General features: G+C 44.6%; 1 protein-coding gene across 2 annotated transcripts in view; it reads left to right on the top strand.

Moving 5' to 3' along the window:
• Positions 1-773: 773 nt before the first annotated feature.
• CACHD1 (cache domain containing 1) overlaps positions 774-23,068 on the top strand; it is a 197,945-nt gene continuing 175,650 nt past the window's right edge. The window contains exon 1 of one of the 2 annotated variants that reach the window (XM_031465300.2): positions 774-1,176. In XM_031465300.2, the coding sequence (XP_031321160.2) occupies positions 937-1,176 (240 nt within the window). In that variant the 5' untranslated portion in view covers positions 774-936. The remainder of the gene's footprint in view (positions 1,177-23,068) is intronic. The other variant, XM_031465301.2, reaches the window with a different exon arrangement.

The following is a 23,068-nucleotide window of genomic DNA, read 5'->3' as shown; positions in this document are numbered from 1 at the left end:
AGAGCCAGCGTCCTAGAACTTCAAGGGACTTTCGATGGGTGGAACCTAGAACGGGTGGGATCCCGGGGGCCCTCCGGTGGGCGCAGGCGCTGAGAGCTGAGGTGGGTCGCTGTCTCCGGCCACGGGCAGGTCCCTGGGGCCCCCCCCCCCCCCCCCCGCCCCGGCCAGGCTGGTAACCGAGTCGAGAGCCTGCTCTCGGGCCCGCGGCGTCTCGAGGGGCCGGTTCTGAGGCGGGAGCGAGGCGGAGAGAGGAGGGGCGACCGGGGGAATTTCCCCGCCTCTCTCGCTGCTTCCATAAATCACCGCAGCTGCGGCGGCGTCCGGGCTGGGAAGTGCACGGAGCCGGAGCGCAGCGTGGTGGCACCAGACACCTCCCTTTCCCCCGCCGCTGGCTTTCTCTCAGTGTTTTTCTTTCTTTCTTTCCTCTTTTTTTTTAAACCTCTCCCCGTCCACGCCTGGGTGGCTGCCCCAGCCTCGCAGCCCGATAGCCGCTCCTCCTCCGCGGGTGCAGCCGCCCGCCCTCGCCGCCGCCGCCGCCGCCGCCGCCGCCTCGCTCGCCCCGGAACCGCGGGAAGCGAAAGCTCCGCGGCTCCGCCTGTCAGTCCCGCGGCCGCGCACTCGGTGCGGCCGCCGCAGCTCTCGAGAGGCCCGCTGCCCTGCGGGGGCCGCGCCGGCGCCGGGGTCCCGAGGACGGCTGGGGCGGCCGCTTCCTCTCCCGCCTCAGCCGCCGGAGCCCGGCGATGGTGGCCGCCCGCGCTCCCGCGCCGTAGCCGGGCGCCCCCTAAGTTTGGGAGCCGCCGCGGCGCCGAGAGGCGATTGCCGAAGGGCGAGAAAGTTTTGCGGGGTGCGCCGAGCGGGCCCTGGGCGCTCCTCCCGCGGCTCCCTCCCCGCTTCCCGGCGCCTGGAGCCCGTCCGCGGGGAGTGGGGGGAGGCGGCATGGCCCGCGAGCAGGAGGAAGAGGAGGCGGCGGGGGCAGCCGCACTGGCCCGCGGGGGTCGGGGCTTGTTCCGCCGGGCCGGGGCGCGGCGGCCGCCCCTCTGGCTGCTCTGTCTGGCCGCGGGCTGGCTGCTGGGCGCCGGGGCCGACGCCGACTTCTCAATCCTGGACGAGGCGCAAGTGCTGGCGAGCCAGATGCGGAGGCTGGCGGCCGAGGAGCTGGGGGTCGTCACCATGCAGGTAAGGCCCCCCTCGCACCCGCGAACTTGCTAAGCATCCCGCCTCTCTCTCCCTCTCAGAGCCCTGTCCCATCCCCAGTACAAGTTCTCGTGACTGTGCACCGACCTCTCTGGCATGCACAGAGCCCCCCTTTCCCTGGACACTTATGCCTTCTCCACGAGCCCCCTGACTACACACCAACTCCTCTTCCAGGAAACTCCCCCAATCCCTTTCTCTCGTCTGCAGAAGCCCCTGCCCTTTGCACAGAACCCACTTCCCCAGCCACTCGGCACAGCTCCATTATCTCGGCCAGGGTTCTCTGGTTGCCTTGCACCTCCTTCTCTAATTTGCACGAATTTCCCTCGCAGTCTTGTTTTATCCCGCCACCCTTGCAGACTCCCCTTCCCTCTTTGTGTACCCATCCCGGGGCAGGCGGCCCTGCCTGGCTCGGACGATTTTCCGAGGCCGCCAGTCTACCCCCTTGACCACCTTCTGGGGTCCCTCCGACCGAGGCGTACCGGTGGGTGCCAGGAGGGAAGGCAGCTGCTCCAGGGCCACCTGGGTCCTGGCGGAGAGCAGCCGCGGGAGTGGACTCGGAGCTCCCTTTCCCCGCCTGGGGGCATTGGGGGAGGGGCTGGCCTGGTAGACTTGTCTTGTGTGGGGGACTTTTTGCTTTCTGCTGTTGCTGTTGTCGGTTGCGCGCTGTCCGCTGTAGGATTTTTATTTTGTTTTGTGTATGCCTTTGGGGGAGGAGGAAAAAGGGAATGTAGTGAATAAGGTTCTCATTTCTCTAAATTGTTTACCATGTCAGTCCTCCCCAGGAGAGAAAGTTGGGGGGGGGGGCCCTCAAGAAAGATTGCCTGCGGCTAGTATGGAGTCCTGAAGACGTTACTAATAACCGACAGTCGTAAAAAAAATTGCTAAACAGCAACCACCTGGAGATTCTATCTCACCGTTATTTTAACCTACTTGGCCAGAAGGCCCACTCATTTAGGAGAGGTTGAGACGGCATTCTGAAACCTTTGCTATAACATTCTTTACATAAGAGAATGAGGTTATTTTTCGTATTCTACAATAATGGTGATGGACATGCTCTTCGAAAGAACGAAGTTTCCAGGAATGTGTTCTTGGAATAGATTTCTGATTTTGATTCTGCTGTGACCACCCTTCTCCCTCCTAGCGAGAGAGGTGTTTTAAGTCACTTGAGATTAAGATTTCTGGTAACCTCCCTCCCTATCCCCTCTTCACTCCCAGTCTCCTTCCAAGATGATACAGTTTTTCTAAAGCCAGTCCCACAGACCTCTACCACTGCGGTGAAAGACTATTGTTTTTGTTTTGTTTTGATTTAGGAATGAGGTGAGGTTGAGGAGTGGCTGGTGTGCTTGAAAGGTAAATTCTGTGTTTATTTGAAGATACCAGCCCTGAGGTGCAGTTGAGTATTATTTTTTTTTCATTTGCACAATAGACAAGCTTTTAAGATACATCGTTTAACTTTTCTATGTAGATCTTTTAGGTTTTAGATTAAGTTATAATTTTTTTCTATATGCATTTTCTGATTTCTGATGATTTCTGAGAGTTCTTAGGAGTGAGGTGACTTTTAGAGGAAATGGAACTAAAATGTTAGGGAAAAACTAGGATTCTTTTTTCCACTGGTGAATGCTTCAGTTCAGAGCACGAACAATTGTATTTTTGCGTAGACACTCTCTTAATAAAGGGAATTTATTACGTTGCAATTCTAGGCTGTGCTTGTAAGATCAGTATGCATTCATCACCTTCATCCCATCACTAGAGCTGGATGAGGGACCTTAGGATTTTTTTTTTTTTTTTTTTTTTTTTGCCCCCTCTTCCTCATATAAGCTAAGGACTAGCTTTTTTCTAAGATGCTGAGAGCAGTTTTACTGTTTCTCACCCGATCCTTGACAAAAGGTGAAATCGGATCCCAACACATTGTCATTCAGGTAGGAATCCAAAGCAAATGTAGTTTTAAAAGGCTTCCCTGTTGAAAAGGAGACACTTTAGGAAAAAAAAGCTCTGATCAGTGGGGGGTTTGTGCCCAAATGGCCCTTTATCTCCTCCCAACTGGCCTCTTTCTAACACCTTTGCAACCTCATTGTGGAAACTGGCCTCCTGGGGACAGGGTTTTGTCTGGCAAAATGTGAAGTGGCTTCTCTCCTTTTTTGAAAGGAGCAGCACATACTGTATTTAAATTCCTCCTCTTGAGCTGTACATTGATCTGCCACTTGCCTCCATCGGGGAAAATTGGGAAAGAGTCCTTTTTTAATTTTGTTAGACTGCCAGCTTTTCGGGGGAGGGAATACTCATAAAATAAAGTCTAAGGCAGGTTAGATTTCTGGCCCTTGAAACAAAGGTTGCAAGCCTCACATTCTCCTCTGTAAACCTGGGATTTGTTCAGTGGGTCTGAAATTATGTGGGTCTACTTGCCTAAAGTGCTGATTGTATAGCCCTGCCCTGTGACATGTTAGATTTTATAGCTGTGGAGCTAATGTGTTGCTCAGAGGTAGGTAGCCTCACATGGACATTAAGGTGAGCGGGGTCAGACTTCCATCCTTAGATGTGAGGGGGTTGGGGAGAGATGATGTCTCTTTGCAGGAAAAGAATGTCCTCCCTCCATCCAGGGAGTGACTTTTTTCACTTGACATTGGCATTTGGAGCACAGTGCAGACCTTTCAGGACAGCATCTTCTTTGACAAGAAACTTTCTGTAGGTCACTTCTGTATGTTAAAAAGCCTATTTACAGAATTTTGAGTTACTGCTGCTGAGATTCTCCAAAGACCATTTTTAATTTTGAGAAATTGCAAAGTAGCCCCCAAAGGAGGCCTGTTGCCGCCTCTTGAATGACTGCCCATACTGCTCACAGGCGGTCGCAAGGAGTGATTTTACAAAAACAAAACCCAGGCCTTCTTTCAGCACTGGAACGTCCCATGGCATAGTTTTTGTGCTTGCTAATAGGGAAGATAGTTTGAAAAGCGGTCTGTCTCGAAGATTTTCTTGGATAGATTTTCTCATGGAGGCTGCCTGCTCGTGTTCTTGTTGTTGTTCCTTTCTAGTAATGGACAGACATAAAAAAATCTAAATGGTTTGCATCAATTTTGCCAGTGCCCTGGGAGAGCTGCCACTGAATACTGCCCCCACTGGCGGCAGACCCCTAGATCATGGGTGAAAGTCAAAAACTTAATCATTGCCCCCTCAGGGGTGTGGTGGAGTGAAGCCATCGATGACGTTAAGATCTGGGGAGCACAGGATGGCTGTGTCTAGGGAGACTTGCGTTTGCCTCTTTCGTTCATGCAGCAAGCCTTTCCCAAGGAGCATCGTGGAATGGGAAGAACTCCCCATTGGGCATTTGGAGACCTGGTTTCCAGTTCTGCAACTTTAGAAGTTGGGTGATCTGCAAAATTGGAGATGGTCATCCTTCCTAGAGATTGGCTCTGTGGACTTCATGGAAATAGTGGCTGTGTGTGTGTGAAGGCACCTGTTGATGTGAAGATGGGGCTGGCGCTGTCGCTGGACGTGGTTGTTCTTAAATGGAGAACTATTAATTGAAAGCTGGCTGGGCACAGGGCACTATGCTAGCTAGGTGTCGGGATTTACAAGGAGGTATTCCAGCACAGTCCCTTAAAGAGTTTACAGTTTGGAGGAGGAGGTCAGGTTGCACAGGTAAAACAGTTAGGCAACAATGCCTGCTTGTTAGAAGGCATATCTGGGCTCTGGGAGCCATTTCACCAGGCACTTATAAGGCCCATTTAACATTATATGACAATACAGGCTTCCTAACAGCAAGGGCCTGGCACACGGCCAGCGTGCCCGCCTTGATGTTAGCTCTAACTCGGCTCGGCTGGGCTGGGCTGGGCATAGTCACTGGGAACTTGGCAGACACACCAGCAGGTTGGTCAGACAGCTGCTGTGTGGGGCCTGGAAGGAGAGGAGGGTGGGGGGGGGGGGTAGGGAGGGTCCTTCCAATAGGGACAGAAGAAATAACAGAAGCACAAACTAGAGCTTCAACTCAAGTTGAAGAAAGAGCAGCAGCCAGGACAGACGTAACTCCAGGAACTGAAGGGCGCAGTAGGGGTGAGGCGTTGACTGAAAAGAGAGCAGTGTTAGAAACAGGGGCTGCAGCTGAAGGTGAAAGGGGAGGCCCTCTGTATGCCAGGAAACAGCATGACACAGCTTTAGTGTTCGTTTTTCCATTCATTCAACAAACTTTTGTGGAGGCTTCTATTCTATGAGGGGCCTTGGGTTAGGCTAAGCCAAGCTGGGGATACAAGGTTAAAAAGGTCTGATCCATGCCCTTAAAGCTCTCAACTGATGATTCAGACAGATACAGAAGGAGGTGGTATGACAGACAGAGGAGGAAGTTAGCAAGATGCAGAGAGAGGTGTTAGGAACCAGTGGGCCAGTGCCATGGTAGAGAGGGGAACGGGGCATTATGGGAGTATGGAGAAGAGCTGCCCTAGCCCATCTGGTGAGGTCATGGAAGCCGGACACTCCTCCCGAGGCCTTTTCAGTGGACTGTGAACTGTCCACTCACAGAGGCCAGTCCTGAAAGCAGCCACAGCCCCAGGCATGAAGGGTAACAAAATCAGGAGTTCATCAGACATTCTTACTGCCTTTTGGTGGTACTGGACACGGAAGTTGGTATAACTTGCACGCCTGAGTAGGGGGTGGCTGAACACGAGGTCCCACGTTTTATTTCTTTGGCGATAATACCTGGAGCTTCTGTGCTTATTGGACATAAGCATCTTGGTGGTTCTGCGTAACTGCATGCTGATTTGAGTTCTGTTTAGGTAAGGTTTGCATTTTCCTCTTAATCATGTCCATCCTACCAGGAATGGCATGTTTTAGGGTAGTTTGAATGTGTACTTAGGCAATCAAGAATGTTTTAGGGAAGAATGCAATAATGCAAATAATGTTGTTTGATTCTATGCCTGTGTGCAATATAAGCCCTGGTGGGAAAACTGCGGTCTTGCTTTCTTCTGAGATTGAACATTTAGAATAGAAGAAAATTGACTATTGATGGATGACTCTGAGTTGAACTTGGTAAGAATGAGCCCAGGGAAGAGCATGTTGAATCACTTCTGGTGGACTCTGCCCCTGGTGTGCTTGGTACTTCCTCCCCTTCCTCTCCACTAATACCTGTCTTAGCTGGCATTGTCGCCTGTGCGTATGTTTTTCCTGCCAGTTGTACTTGAATCTGGAGGGATGTGGGGGAGGGGAAGGGGACGGTTTTACACTTTGCAACGTGGTGCTATTTCTGGTTGCTGCTTGAAGAGTTCCTTCCTTGAGCTTAAGTGGATGAGCAGGCAGGAACCTTGCAGAACTCTGGAAGTTTGGTATTATGTGCAGTGGGATTTATCTTGGATCTGCTTGGACCTGGTATAAAAGCGCATTGGAAGCCAAAATATGAAGGGGCAACAATTTTGACTCAGCTAGTCATTAACTATGTAACTTCCAGCGTTTCATTAAAGCACTCTGACCTTCAGAGTCTTCATGCTTCATTTGGTTAATGGAGGGAAATACCTTTTAGCACAAGGTCTAACATAGAAACAGTCAGTAAACAGAAATAAATACAGGACAGCCGGTTTAGTGCCAGGGCACAGATCCTGGAAGGCAGCAAACATGTAGCTCCCAAGCCTGAATGAAACTGACATCTAATCTTCAGAACCTGCAGATTTCCATGTGGTCAGTCCTCTGGCCCAGGGGTTACCAAAGTGTGGTGCATGGACCTCAGGGATGTGGTACAAAACCATCCTTTGGGGTTTAGGAAGAAAGTAGGATTAGACCTACTATATTCATACTTACTTACTTTTAAACTTTTTTAATACAAAGATTTGAAAAAATACACAGAAGGAAAGAGAATAGCATGAGAATGCCCTTGTACCTCTTGCTTGGCTTAAACAGTTCTCAGCTTGTGGTCAGGCTGGTTTCACCTCTGCCGCTGCCTCCATCTGCTCTTCCCTGCCCCCCAGATGATTTTGTAGTAAATTCCAGATATATAATTTCATCCATAAGATTTTTTATTGCCTAATTTAATTTCTATATTAATGTTTTATAAGGTATATATTGGTAAACTAGTAAATAGAATCTGAATTCCATAAAATACGATTATTTTGAAGGGTGTATGCTTTCAATTTTTTATAAAGATGTATCTGGGCAAAATGATCGCTGTGTACTCCAGCCCTTCACAAATAGCTAGTACCTTTGCCCAGCAGTCTCCTTCACCTTCCAGGTGTGATGCCCTATATTCTTTTGGGGAAGCTTCTCTGGGGCCCTTCTTTCCTCCCTTACACATGCCACCTGGCCCTTGTTTTCATGCCTGGCTTTCCCCCACGAGCCTGTGAGGTGCTTTGTTTTCACAGTGGCCTGCTTATAATCGTCTGAGCACGCAGGTTTGACTCGTGCATCGTGGGCCCCGTCTTCTTACTCCCGCTCTCTCCCTCTTCCAGAGGCGGCAAAAGTGAGAAAGAAACAAGGTGAAATAAGCTGGAAGAGTAGTGGGGTGGAAGGGAGGTTGACGAGGAAAAGCTGGATGTTATACATAATTGTCTCCTGATGAGTCTGTCAGCAGATATTCCCTGGGTGCCTCATGGCAGAATCAGAGGCTGGGAGAGTGCAGGGAAAGTATAGGATACTGATTGCTTTCCTTCCAACAGTTCATTGTCTTGTTAGGGAGGCTAAACCAACTTGTACAGGCCAAGACAGTGTAGAAAGAAACGCTACAATATAGGATCAAGATTACACCTGGGTTTGCTAACTCTAACATTTCCAGGGCTCAGTTGGACAGAATGCACAAGGTGGGCCAGGTGTAGGTCAGTAGGGAGTGGTGTCGGCTGTTGTAAACAGGAGGGCGCGTGCCAGGTGCTCCTCAGGCCCTTCCAGTTGCTGTCCAGTGACCATGTGGGGCCAGTGTTGCCACATGACTGGTTTTCAGGAGAAGCTGGGTCAATGATTTTTTTATGATGAAATCTCTTAATTCGTAAAATGTTGGCAACTAATTCAGATTTTTTAAAGAAAGACTGTGAGCTAAACCAAACATGTCTGTAGGCTGGATCGGAATTATTCATTGAGCTCCAGGAGGTCAAATCAGTGATTGTGTGTAAAGGTAATGGGGAAGCACCTTTCTGTAATAACAAAGGAAAACTTTCTGATAGACGAGTTCTCAATTGGATTGTTAAATAGTTTTTGAGTGTTTCTTTGGTGCCTTGCCCTCTGTGAGGGCTGAGAAATCCATCAGTAATTTCCAAGGCAATGATTGTCATGAGACAGGAGGTTCTGGATGCTTGGGGAAAGTGTGTCAGGGATGTTAATCTGCTTGCAGGTGGAGAGGAATTCTGGAAGGCCTCCCAGAAAAAGCGGAATGCGTAGGAGTTGGTTAGTCAAAGAGCGGCATCCCCAGAGGCTCCTTCTGCGATGGCACCTCAGAGGAGGGGAAAGACGTCACTAAGGTTTGGAGTTCAGAGAGCCAGAGGGAAGAGAGTGTACCAGAAGAGGTCAGAGATGTAGCCAGAGGTTGGGTTGTGGGGTCCTTGGAACCGTCATGTCAGTCAAGACATTACATGGCAGGTGACAGAACACCCAGTCTCCCCTGGCTGGGACAACGGAGGAACAAGCTGCCTCATGCGATTGAACGGTCTGGGGCAGACCTTAGGGCAGAGCTAGATGAGGGCTCAGACAACGTGACCAGTACCGTTTCCCTCTTGCACATCCCCTTTCTTAAACAGGTTCTCCCCTTTGTTTCAACATGGCTGGCAGTAGCTTACCAGTAAGTTGGGAATTAGCCAATTATGCCCGAGTCTCGTATTTGGAGGAGATGTGCTCTGGGGGAGAGGGACTAGGAAGCTGGAGAATTTAGCAGCATGGTGCCTCGAAAGCTCAGCTGAACGTGATTCAGGATTCAGACGCTGGGAGCAGCCACCAGCTCCCAGGGCCTGTTCCACATCTAGTTTCTGCCTCCTCCAGTCCGGTTCTGGGAGGGCCTGCTCTGCAGTCTCCCTGCTCTGGGCCTGAGCCCAGGCTGGCTGGCCTCCCACTGTGGTCCTGGGGCTGCCCCAGGGCTGTGCGCATCCAGGCTGAGCAGGCCTGCCCTTGGTACGCCTTCTCTCCCCAGCCTGCCAGATCCACAGATCGCTGGGTGCCGTGAGAACTGGGAAGGACCAGAGATAAGGTCAGATCTGCCTCCCTCATTTACAGATGAGAAACGGAGGCCCAGTGGGGACATGGCTCTCCAGAGATCCCGCCAGTAGTACGCTCTTTTAGGACTCTTGTCTTATGGGTGCTCCATTATTTCAAGAGAAGATTGCTTGAAAATGGGAAAGAAACTTGACTTAAGAACCTTTACATTCCTCTTTGGAAAAAAAAAACGATTTATTTTATGGTTGAAAACTTAAGCTGATAGTCTAATTTGACAGCTGTGTTGGGTTTCTTTTTTTTTTTTTAGGTTGTTATTTAAATACCTAGAAGTCAGTGAGCCACTAAAGAAATACAAAAAGTTATGAGTTACCACATGATGTTAGATATTTTTAGATATGTTTTAAAAGAACAAATTTAGGTGGCCAATAATTATTTATAATTGTGACCTTGTACCACCAAAGTGATTTTTTAATTAAAAAGGTAAAGCATAAAAAAAATAAAACTTTAGGGGAGAGACAACTTTGGTTTTTTTGGTGTTTGTTTATGTAAAAGCTACAAACGGAAATTGCACCTGTAATTTTCAGGCAGAGTTCTATTTTGGAATTGAATTTCAGGACTGCATCTCTCTCCCTAGTTATTAGAAGTATGAAGTTCTTTCTTTTTGTGTGTGTGCGAAAACTGTAATAGTATCATTCCTATGGAGGGGTTGTTTATTTGATTTGATAATGAAACAAAATAAATGGCATTTGAATGCCTCTTTACCTTGCCTTCTTTGTTCTAGGTTCAAAAGAAGTTTCCCCCTACTTCAGATTTCCACAGTCACATGATTTCCGAGTTAATTACAGTTAGAAAAGTACCAACACCCAGAGTGGGTCGACTCAAAAGTAGCTTCTGGTCCATATTTCTTTGGAAATAGTGTGCTTTATTGTCATTGAAGAGTAGAAGCCAGTGGAGGAAATTCTTATCTGTTGTATATGTTAACATCTTCGTTCTGTTCCAACCATAACAGTCATTTTAAAGACTCAGTTAAAGCCCAATCCTGCACCACTTTTTTCCCCTTGGATATTTTTTTTTTCAATTTTATTTTTGCATGGAGTATTTTAAAAGATACTTTGAGGTCCTGGTGGAAGGGCAGTGAAAATCGGCCAGCCGGTGAGAATGAATCTGAATTTTTAATTAGGCTTTGAGTTGTTTCTTCAAAGTGCGGAGACATCATTAGTGATGTAAGTCTTGTTGCATTAGCTGAGACTGACATTTCACTTCAAACGGGGAGAGTGCAGCTGTCCTGTGCAGATAAAAGTTGCCAAGTGCGGAACAGCAAGGTGGATTGGTAGATAATTAGCTGTCCCACATTACTGCAGTGTGGAAGAAGCCTGCCAGTCAGGGGCAGGAAAGAGGAATTATTAGCGGGAGAAAATCCAAGTGTGTCATAAAGCAATTTGGAATCACTTCAGCTGTGGCAGAGCTGATAAGGCGTATGTTAAGGAAACAAGACAAACTGAGTCTGGTTTATGATGGCCAACTTTTTCTTTTTTTACAAATCTTAATTCAAAAGAGGAATGGCCAGAAATTAATGATCCATAAACACGCTGAAGTACAGATTCATCAGTCTGGCTTGACTCCGCATATAAAATAATTAACCAGGTTAAAATAGTCTTCATATTTCCATGTCACTTGAAAATAAAGTGAGGATTCTATATAGGAAAAAAAAATCACAGGGAGGCCATAAAGCCATGACAATTACCGTGGTGTGTATAACCATGAAAAGATATTTGAAGAAGAAAAGTTGAAGTCTGTCACCTCCCTGATAAGTATTGCAATATTTATAAATGGTTTGAGGGTATTTTTATGGCCTTATTGGTGGAGCACATGTTTGTATTTAAATATTATTAAAAGTTTTTCTGTGATCTTCGCCTTCATCTCCGGGAAATCAGAGGCGTAGGAAGACCTGTTGGGTTTCTTGTCCATCCTCAAGCATTTGCTAACCCAACTGGAACTTCATGGGATTTTTTTGTCCACTGGATTGCTTGCTGTGCCCCTATCAGGATACTGGACTCCTTTGTCCTAATTGCATCCACGTTTGCTTATTGGTTTTCTCCAAAGCCTGTGGCTCTCCTGGTAGCCCAGGGGCGGTAGGTGCTGAAGTGGTCACGGCACTGCATTCTTCTTGGATGGTGTCCTCTCCGAATGAGAGCTGCAAGTGGCTGCTGCAGGAGACCCAGTTTTCTACTTTTCTGCTCTCTCTTGAGGACCATACTGGGATGTTGCTGCCCTGGGCAGTTTTGGAGAGAGCCTGGAGAACTGAGGTTTTTGGCAGTCTTGGCTACTGGACGCAGAGTTGGTTTTACTGACCCTACGTGGAACAGGAATATTTGCTTCTTTGTAGTCTTGGTAGTTAGGGGGGACCAGATTGTGCTCTGATTTGTGAACCATCTCGTTTGTTATGGGTTGATACCCCAGAGTTAGTGTAAATTCAGATGACCAAGGAGGCCTGGAAATTTTTATTTGCATACATGTGTAATCAGTTAATAAGCATGGGCAAGAGTTGCGAACAGTAAAGCTTTGTACAGTTGAGAGTTATCAGAGCGTGAGCTCTCAGCAGAAAAAGCCCACATTTATTCATCTGTATGGTCCTGGTATGGTTAGCATTGTCTCTGGCACTTGAAGATTCAAAAAATGTCTGGACTATAGAAATTGTGTGGCCATCTTTAAACAGTAACTTTCTAACAGTTACTATTCTGAATTTAGCTTTTACCACTATGTTTCATGTGTCAGTTTCATTTCCTCCTCTCCACTCAAGGGTCTTGAGCCTGCACTTGCTACTGAAGATTTAAAATGTTCCAGATAAGTGACAGTGTCTAGCAGAGTAAGCACATTAGGACTCTAAGTATTAGTTGGTTCTCATGTCTAATTTCTTCATGTTACAGGAAGTTGAGGTATATAGATCGAGGACATTTAGGAATCTAAAAAACACAAAAATAGTGTGTACTTGCAGATTATGTACTTGGAGCTACTTTATCCTAGAGGTTAAATTCGTCAGTCCAGTTAATGAATGTTTATTGAGCACATACTATATGCCAGGTACTATGCTTGGATTTGAGTTCATGGTTAAAAGGAGACAGGAGCTCTACTTGTACAGAGTGTACCACCTACTAGGGGAAATAGACATTAAAGAAATAATCATATGAATAAATATAAATTATAAACTTTTGAGTAGTGTTATAAAGGAAACAGGGGCTATTAGAAAGACTTCCAGGGAGATCCTTTAAGATAAAAATGTCACTTCTCTGCTTAAAATTCTCTAAAGGTTCCCATCTGACCCAGAGTAGAATCTAAAACTACAGTGGCCTTCATAGCTGATGTGATCTGGTCTCTGATATGCTTATGGCCTTATTTCTTCTCTCCCCTCCTCCCACCAACCTTCCCCCTCCCCTACTCCCACACACACATGAAACGTTCCTCCAAGCAGACACTTGCCCAGGAGCCTTTGAACTTCCCTTTGGGAACAGCAAACAAAACTTTTCCTGCCCATCTTCTTTAAAACCCCCTTGACTCTCCTCACTCTTTCTCCTTAACCCTGTTCATTTTGTATGTCACCTCCCCCAACCTCCCACAGGTAAGCTTTATATTTATTGTTCACTGCTGTTTTCCTATGGAATGGTGCTTGGCATCCAGTTCCTCAACAAATACTCATTGGTCAAGGCGAATGGGAGTGACAGCTCAGGACTGGGTGGCATGGAAAGGAATCAGAGCCAATCAGGGGAGAGGTTTGGTGGGTGGGGGTTAGCCAAAGAAGGGGGAGCCAGTCAGGGAGGGCTGGGGGCTAGCATTCAAACAGAGAGGAGAGCCTGTGCAGAGGTCTTGAGAGGCCAGACTTTGGTATACTTGAAGAACTGAAAGCAAGCCAGGCAGCTGATGTATTAGCATGCCAAGAGGACGATGCAGACGAATTTGAACCTCATTCCTGATCGATGCAAGTATAATTGTTTCTCTGTATCACTTTTGGCCATGTCTTTACCAGTAAGGACCCGTTAGAAGGGTGAAGATACATAGTGAAAGGCCCCGGATCTGAAGAGGTCTGGGGGATGGAAAATCTTTGGCAGGCCCTTTGTTTCTTTCTTCCAGTTGAGAGAGAAGGGGAGAGGGGAGGTAGCTTCATTAAAAATTAAAATATGGCTTCATTGTTCCATACGTATAAATTAAAAAATATATATATGCTCATACTTCCCATATTATTTCTTCTTTTTCTTGGAAGGAAAAAAAAAACTTCTAGAGCAAACTCTGCCTACAACACTGAAGTCCTGCAATGATGATTCAGATGTACTTTTCCTCATTGTATTTCACCATTTATTCATTCACTCATATAGATAGATGGATGGATGGATAGACAGAGACAGATTTAAACATAGTGAAATGTACTGTTTTTATTTTTCTCCCTGCAGATAGCAATGATCACTTTTTAAGGTGGCCTTGAAATTTTAGGACTAAATCTTTGTGAAGTGCATCCAACATTTTTCATTTTAATTTAAAAATTATAAAATGTATACAACAAAAAAATTTTTTATTGTACTCATTTTTGAGGGTGCAGTTCTATGGCATTAAGTACATTCACATTGTTGTGCAGCCATGATCACCATCCATCTCCAGAACTTCTTCATCTTCCCCAACTGAAACTCTGTACCCATTAAACAATAACTCCTCACTACCCCCTCCCCCCAGCTCCCAGCAACCACCATTTACTTTTGATCTTCATGAATTTGACTACTTTAGGTACCTTGTATATGTGGAATCATGCAATATTTGTCCTTTTGTGCCTGATTTATTTCAGTTACCATTTGTCTTCAGGGTTCATCTATGTTATAGCGTGAATCAGAAGTTCCTTCTTTTTTAAGGCTGAATAATATCCCATTGTATGTATATACCATTATTTTGTTTGTCAGTTCATCCATCGATGGTCCCTTGGGTTGCTTTCACCTTCTGGCTACTGTTAAAAAAAAAAAAATGCTACTATGAACATGGGTGTATGATAATTGTTTGAGTCTCGGCTTTCAACTCTTTTGGGTATATACCCAGAAGTGGAATTGCTATATCATATGATAATTCTATGTTTAATTTTTTTGTTGAATAGTCATGCTGCTTTCCATTAGTGGCTGCACCCTTTTACATTCTTAACAACAGTTCACAAGAATTCTAATTTTTTCCACATTCTTGTCAACAATTATTTTTGCTTTTTGTTCATAATAGCCATCCTAATGGGTGTGAAGATGTACTCTTTTTAAAAATATTCTTTTCTACTGTGGTTTATTACAACACATTGAATACAGTTCTCTGTGCTGTACAGTAGGACCATGTTGTTTATCTATTTTATACATAGTAGTTTGTATCTGCTATCCTAAACTCCTCATTTATCCCTATCCCACCCCTTTCCCCTTTGGTAACCATTGTTTGTTTTCTATGTGAGCCTTTCTGTTTTGTAAATAAGTTCGTTCATAGCATATTTTATATTCCACATGTAAATGATAACATGATATTTGTTTTTATCTGTCTGATTTACTTCACTTAGTATGATAATCTCTAGGTCCATCCATGTTGCTGCAAATGGCATTATTTCATTTTTTTTATGCCTGAGTGATGTTCTGTTGTATATATACACATACCATATCTTCTTTATCCATTCTTCTGTCAGTGGACATTTAATTTGCTTCCATGTCTTGGCTGTTGTTAACAGTGCTGCTGTGAACATTGGGGTGTGTGTATCTTTTTGAATTAGAGTTTTCTCCAGATATATTGCCTAGGAGTGGGATTGCTGGATCATATGGTAAGTCTAGTTTTAGTTTTTTAAGCAACCTCCATACTGTTCTCCATAGTGGCTGCACCAATTTACATTCCCGCCAACAGTGTAGGAGGGTTCCCTTTTCTCCACACCCTCTCCAGCATTTATTATTTATAGACTTTTTAATGATCATTCTGACTGGTGTGAGGTGATACTTCATTGTTGTTTTGATTTGCATTTCTCTAACAATTGTTGAGCATCTTTTCATGCACCTATTGGCCATCTGTGTGTCTTCTTGGGAGATATGTCTGTTTAGGTCTTCTGCCCATTTTTGGATTGGGTTATTTGTTTTTCTGTTTTTTGTTTTTGTCATTGAGTTGTATGAGCTGTTTGTATATTTTGCAAATTAAGCCCTTGTTGGTTGCCTTGTTTGCAAATAGAAAATACACTCTCTTTGATGTAGAGTTCCATGAATTTTGGTAAATGCATACCATGTAATTCTCACCATGATCCAGATACAGAAGTTTCATCACCTCCAAAATTCTCTGATGCTGTTTCTTTGTAGTCCAGTCCCCCTGCCACTCTCACCCCAACCTGGAACCCGAGAAAACCATCTTCATCTCTGTAATTTTGCTTTTTCCAGAGTGTCATATAAATGGATGCATTATGGTATGCATTTTGAGTCTGGCTTTTTATATTTACCAAATACATTTAAAATTCATCCATGTTGTGTATATGAGTAGTTTATTCCTTTTTATTGCTGAGTAGAATCCCACTTTGTGGTTGTACCACAGTGTCTATCCATTCACCAATTGAAAGACATTTGAATTTTTTGAAGTCATAAATCTATAAATATTTCTACTGTAGACATCTTGACAAGTTTTTGTTTGAACATAATTGTTCATATTTCTAGGGGTGGGATTATTATGTTAAGTGTATGTTAAACTTTGTTGGAAATTGCCAGTTTTTAAAGGGGCTGTTTATTCGTGTATTCCCACTAGCAATGGATAAAAGTCCAGCTCCACACTCTCACCAGAACTTGACTGGGTCAGTCATGTTAATGTTGGCCATTAACATGTGTGAAGTGGTATCACGTTGTGGTTTTAATGAACATTTTCCTAATCAATAATGCTGCACAGTATTTTTTTTTTTCATTTACCTATTTGCCCTTTGTGTGTGTGTGTATGGAATGTCAAAACCTTTGCCCATTTTTACATTGGGTTGTTTCCTTATTGTTCCTTATTTAAAAAACAATTTACTGATTTTTATTAAATTTGTAGATTTGTACAATGATCATTACCGTCTAGTTTTACAACATTTCTATTACTCCTCAAAGTTCCTATGTGCCTATTTGTTGTTGAGTTTTTGAGAGGTACTTTAAAAAAAAAATTCAGATGTACTTTTAATTTTCCTTAGGAGTGCCAAATTCTACTGTGTGGTGGTTTTTTTTTGTTTGTTTGTTTGTTCTTGCTTTTGTGGCATTGTTTTTACAAGAAATTGGCTTTCATAGCTTAAAGAATAAGGATGCCCGGATTAGAAAGAATAAAGCAGAATCGAGGATAGATAAAAGTCTTTAAAAGAGAGCTGTGGATTTTGCAGTTGTTGTTTTCAGCTAAAAACAAAGCGTTATGTAAGAGTTTGGGCGAATGTGGCCTGTGTGGGTCCTTAGACTTAGTCGCTCTGCTCGTGACTATTGGCGGATCTCCCATCAGGCCCACACTGCCCTGGGTGTGGGGTACACTGATGAGCAGGACAGAGTCCCTGCCTTTGAGAGGCTTGCATCCTGGAAGAGGGATAGATATTTATGCAGAAATTAAAGCAAGATAATGCTCGGCCCTGATCAGTTCTGTGAAGGAGTTAAATTAGGCTAATGTGGCATTAGAGGAAGCCTTTTGGGGAAGCTGATATTTGAGGGGAGGCATGAGTGGGATTGGGGAGGAGGAGCTGGGGGAAGGAGAGGGATGCACAGGGCCTGAGAGGAGAATGAGTTGGCGTGTTTTGGGGGCTGAAAGAGGGCGCTGAAGAAGAGTGGGAGTGGAGGGAAGTGGAGAGAGGGTAGGATCACTGTGGGGACCAGAGTTTGGATTTTATTCTGGCTGAAATGGGAAGTCATTGGAGGATTTTAGGCACGAGAGTGACGTGGTTGTGGTTGATTTTTGCTTTAGACCTATCCCTCTGGCTATGAGGTACCCTGGTGTATGGGATGAGGACAGGGGTGAGGAAAGGCGGAAATGGAGGCAGGGAGACTGTTAGAGAGGAATGAAGGTATTTACTCTTCATGGACAGGTATGGCCACATCTATCATTGTGATTTCACTTAGTATGATGGAATATTATAAGTTTAATGCTTTATATCAACAAAGGCCCACTGGGCCAAGGCTATGATTTGAAAGGAAGTAGGACAGCTGCAGCAGAATAAAGATTCAGGACAGTAAGACTTTTCAATATAGAAAATACAAAGCGACATCGGTAATCTCCCTCCTGTGTACACATACTCGGCCCCGTGATCAGTCATCAAAGACAGCTGAGGTCTTAGCTTACCAGCTATGTAACTTTTGACAAGGTCCTTTTTTCTCTTCATAGCCTCAGTTTTCTCACTTTATGAATAGGAAGATAATACCCGTCCCAACCCTGGGCTGTTGTGAACTTGGTGATGTATGTATGTCATAGACCCACCACTGCCACCAGCATCATAGTCCTCGTCACCTCTGGTTCTGTTAGGAAATTTTGAATTGCAGGTAACCACCCATCCCAACAACCCATGAAAACTGCCTTGAGAGATAAAGAGAGTTTGTTGGCTTAAATAACTGAAAGGTTGACATTTCGCAGAGTGTGAACTTCAGGCACAGGCTCCATGCCCCCCCTCCCCCGTCACCCTCTGTGTCAGCTAACCCTCAGGCTGGCTTTGCCTGTGGGAAAATGAGCGCAGGGCTCCCAGGTCTCTCAGGGACACCTCCCCTCTCCCCTCATTGTAGGATGGATAATAGAATGCAAGAGGGTTGGGACTACATTCCTTTGTGCCAATCAGGACCTGTTCTAGAGCTGGACGTGGGGTTGATTCCACCCACGTCTCATGACTGCTACACAGTCAAGTGATTTGGGCAGCAGGGAGAGAACATACATATTCACCACAGTCATCTCTGTCGTCATTCCAATGGCAGTCGAATATGGGAGTGATTTTCATCATTTTGGCTGGTGTCTTAATTATACTGGACTCCATTTCCCCCCTTAAACATTTCAACTATTTATGATCACCTACATGAAGCATACAACGTACTTGATGGTGTCATGTCAGCCTGATAATATGAGACTGCTTGATCTGTTTGGTTAGTAGAAGAATCCAAATCAGTTTAGACAGCAATTCTATTCATTTATGTGTTAGAATATAATTTTAGCTTTTTTGAGGTGATTATGAGTGGGTTTTTTTGTAGGGGTTTACACTTACAAGAACCATTGCCATCTATTTTGGATGAAGTTACGGTGAATCCGTTGTTTAGGGAATCTCATTATGACATAGTAAAATATTATCAAGGAGACAAAGTGTCAAAAGTACCGTTTTTTAGTTTATCCTCCAAAAACTTGTCTTCTATTTGATCTGATTCAAGAGTTTTCAGGACTTGAGTGGAGTGCAGTGACTTCTTGTTGAATTTTCAATTAGCATATTGATAAATTATTGAAGTAAATATTGTGGTGGTATTTCCCAAAATATCTGATGTTGAACCGAGATGGACACTTGCTAACATAACTGCCATTGTTCCTCCATCCTTTCTTTGAAGCCACTTAAAATGTGCATGCAATCTACCAGGCAATATGCCTTATTCAGGAATTGTAGCTCTCTTTCATTTCATTAGAATTCCATTTTAACACATTGGTTCTCTTAGGTAAGAGATTAAGATCAAAATTGTATAGGCGGACATTGGACTATTTCTTCTCAGTTTTATTGTCTCATTAGAATTCTGTAAATACTTTTTTCTTCAAAACATTCACATCACTACATAACACCTTTTAAACTTAAGAAATGATTCTTGTATCTAAACAGTGGAACTGGGAAATTAATAAGTAAATGGTGAAATAAGCAATACTTCATCTCACTATAGTTAACGTCGACTACTAGCCAGGCGTTCTTATAGGTGTTGAAGACAGAGTAATCAACAAAATACAACCCTGCTTTCCTGGAGCAGGGAAATGCATCCCATTCCACTGGGATGATTAGTAAGCAGACTGGGAGCAGCAGGGGGACGAGGGTCAGTCCAGGGAAATTATGTGAATGCGATGGTCAAGACTTCTGCTTGATGGATGCGGATGGGTCACATGGCCTGGAATTGTCTGGGGGATTAACTCTTTTCAGGCTAGTCTCCCCCAAGCCTAATTTCTTATTTATGGGCACTTTTAGAAGACTCACAAGTGGCCTGTAAACAATTACTGTGCTTTACTCTTCCTCTGTGTGTTTCCTATAAACCCTTCACTTGGATTTTTCTTTTTTTCGGCTGAGCTGCCTGGGATCTACCCCATTCTCCAATCTCCTAGGACTGTCTCGACAGGAAAGGGAATGCTTACCTTCTTGGAGGTTTTGTGGATGTACTTTAAACTAAAAGCCATTTTTAAGTAGTGCAGAGGCACCCCCAAAGGTGGCAAGAGACGTAAATAGTGCCAGCTATCCTCAGTTTACAAACAGTCTGGCTTCCAAAGCTCATTTCAAAGTCTATTGTTTAGAGCAGCATTCAGCCAGAGGGGTTATAAAAGCAAACCTAGTTCCCAGGCCAGCTCACAAAAGCCTGTTGGGAGAAACTCGGATTTAATCCAAGCTTGATTCTCACTGCTCTTCTGAGCTCAAGTTCCTCCCTATAAAAATCGGGGGTACACCCATAATTGTTGTAGGATTTATACAAGAATGTCTGTATGCACAAGGGCCTGGGGCCAGACATCTCACAAAGTGTTAGCTTTTCTTTTTGGAGAGAGGTGCTGCTGGGTCTTGCGAATTCCATGCTCCACCCCTCACGTCTAGGTTTCCCGCGGCCATGAAGGTCCTGGGTGTGTGAGGGGCTGAGAAATGAGTAGGATGAACCCTCTGTGTTGTTAAAGGCAGGGAAAAAGGGAGTGTTACAATGTGATTCGCTACTGTTACTGAACGTTGACTCTGCACTACATATTGTGCCAAGCACAGGTTAAATTCTGGCTCTTAAATTTAGCTCAGACATAGCCCAGTGGACCAAGGTTTGTTGCCAAAATGTCTGTTCCTAATCGCTTTGACCAAAGAGGGTGGTCCTTCCCGTACCAATGGCCCTATCTCGGCCCCTGCCCACTTTTTTTTTTTTTTCCTTCTTTTCAATTTATCCCTTGTCTATAGATCAAGAATAACTATTTGGGGACATTTCTGTCTGTCACTAAGCAGTTTCAGCAAAAAGGAAGATGCTTTTCAAATTCCCAAGGGGCCGAACAGCCTTCTCTCAGGTACTGCAGGCCTGACTGGGCCTGGTTTCCTCTTGAAATGTTTCCCTGTGATGTTATAACTTAAAAGATGGAGGGCCGTTTGATCCAAGCCCAGGATTTGTTGGCTACAGGGTTTTTGTTAATAGAAAACACTCACGCACCTCTGGGGGGGAGAAATTAAAGCACATACTTCTTCCTCTTTGACCTTCGAACCCTTGCCATTTACATCAAACACTCGCAGGGAGAGAAGGCTAAATTAATAATCTGTGATAGCTCCCTCTCTAACAAGCCTGACTTTAAACTTGGCATTTTCTCCCCAAGCTGATGAGTTTCCATCTTCTCAGAAGATGTGTGTGCCCCTCAGACATCTGAGAGGAGGCAGTGCACTTTGTGGAAAGCACAGTGCTTTGCTAGCACCGTGTTCTCCACTCAGCGAGATTCAAAAATATTTTGTCTTTCAAGAACACTTCCAAAGTAGTTGTACAAAGGCTGAGTGACTTGGCTTCCCAGCCTCAACGTCTTTGTCTGTAAAATGGGGAGTGAGTACTAGGTACCTAAAAGGCTGTGGGGAGGATCAAATAAAAGCATGTACATAAGTGCTGTATCATGCTTTTCAGATCTCATGTCTTACTCTTAGGGGCTGTCTGCAAATGGTGGTGGGACTAGAGGTGTAGAGTGATATTTTCTCTTTTAAAATGGAGGGTCGAAACTCTCCTGCCCATTAATTTTCAGTAAACCTTTAACCCTCTGAGATCCTCATGTAAAATCAAACGATGAAATCTAGAAAACTTCACTTAAATTAAAAAAAAGTAATCAAATGTGTCTTATATTCCAGAGAGGCCAGGGTCACGTGACTGCAATGATGCTGATGATAATGCTGCTTTAGGGCTTGGGCAGGGCTTGCTTTCAGATGGTCCAGACGATAAATGTTCAGTCTGTCAATGTCCAAGTCCTCTATACAGAACCCAGAGCAGTGGGAAATGAGGTACCTTTCTTCAAAGACTGCCCCCTCTTTAAAAAAAAATTATTAATAAAAATGAAGGATGAGACACTAGCTTTGTCGTGTTCGTCATATATTCTCTTTGATTTCCTTAAAAGAGGTTTCCTTCGTTTTCTTACTTGACTAAAGATGGTTTGAAACTCTGGAACTCTCATATTTCTCCATGGGTTTAAAAAGAGTGGGACTGTTTTTTGGAAGTTCAGAATGAAAAAAATGAAGAAATTGTTTCAGCTGGGCAGCATTTTTCATCTGGGAGAAAGATGGGGGTTGAAAAAGATACTCTGTAGCCTCAATATAAGAAGCCTGTACTGGTGGGGGGATGTTTTGTCTTTAGTGAAAGCCACTGGGAATCTTTGTTGCTCCAGGAGTAAGGGCATTTTTATAATGTGAGAAAAATACAGGCACGAATAGCCTTTATCCTGATAGCATGGAGTTGGGTTCTCCCATTGTTTTCTTAGAACAGGCCTTGGACCAGCAGCTCTGGCCTCCATGTCCCCTCTCCCAGCCTTGATCCGTGGCCGTGGTCCCATGGATAAAAGACCCTCCCCCTCCCACCAGGCTCCAGACCCCTCGTAGGCGCTAACTTCCCTTGTTTGAAATCCTCTGTCACACGAGAATAGTAGGCTTCCGTTTGTAGACTACCCACCGGTGCCCACTCCACTGACTTTTTCTTTAGAGTTAACACGAGTGTCGAAGACAGCTCTGCCGCTGGGACTTTCTGGGTGTGCCGTGCAGCTGTCTTCTGGAGTGAAGACCACCATCGGTACGTGTCTTGTTAACCGCGTGTGTGAGGCTGGTGAGTCGTGGGAGGCACTGGGTGAGGAGGACACTGGGTTTATCCTTGAGGACCCAGCTCTGGCACTGCCTCCTCTAGAAAGTGGTCTGTTTTCTTACAATTCTAATATTTGGGTTGAGTGTTGCCCCTTTGTGACCCCTTCGAACTCTGTACTTGCTCGTGTGCTGCTGCATACGGGTAGACTCTTAAGTCGGTTCTCCCTTCATCCTCAGTACCTTAATCCTCAATACCAATAGTTTCCAGGACAAGCGTAGACCCTCAGCAAAGAGTGAGTGAATGAATGAATGAACGAATTTGGAAGCATAGACCTGGGGCTCTACCTTAATCTCTCTGGGTTTTTGTCTCCACCTATAACATGGGAGTAAATAATACTTCACAGGGCTGTTATATCAAATGAGCTGTCCCTAAAATGCCTTTGTGAATTATTAAATAATTTACACATCTTATAAGAGTTTAGAAATACTTCTTGAGGAAAAGGATTTATCTTTTTACATACGTAAATAAAAGGACATTCCATTTATTACTATGGGTGGACTTGTTCTTTGAAATAAGAATTTCACTCTTTTCCAAGAAGTAATTATATAATGAAGAAATAATGAGGTGAAAAACATAAGCATTTATTAAGCCAAATGATGTTCCATGAGTGGTTTAACAACTTAAATGTATAGCTGGGCACCTCACTTATTAAGTTACGTATTCTGAGAAAAATGTATCGTAAGTTTTATTGGAACATTACTTGCTATGTTTTATACTTCCTACTTCCAAAGATT

Source organism: Camelus dromedarius, chromosome 14, assembly GCF_036321535.1.
Source record: "Camelus dromedarius isolate mCamDro1 chromosome 14, mCamDro1.pat, whole genome shotgun sequence".
Taxonomy (NCBI): Eukaryota; Metazoa; Chordata; class Mammalia; order Artiodactyla; family Camelidae; genus Camelus; species Camelus dromedarius.
Note: the sequence above shows the minus strand (reverse complement) of the source record. Positions and strands in the feature narration are given on the sequence as shown.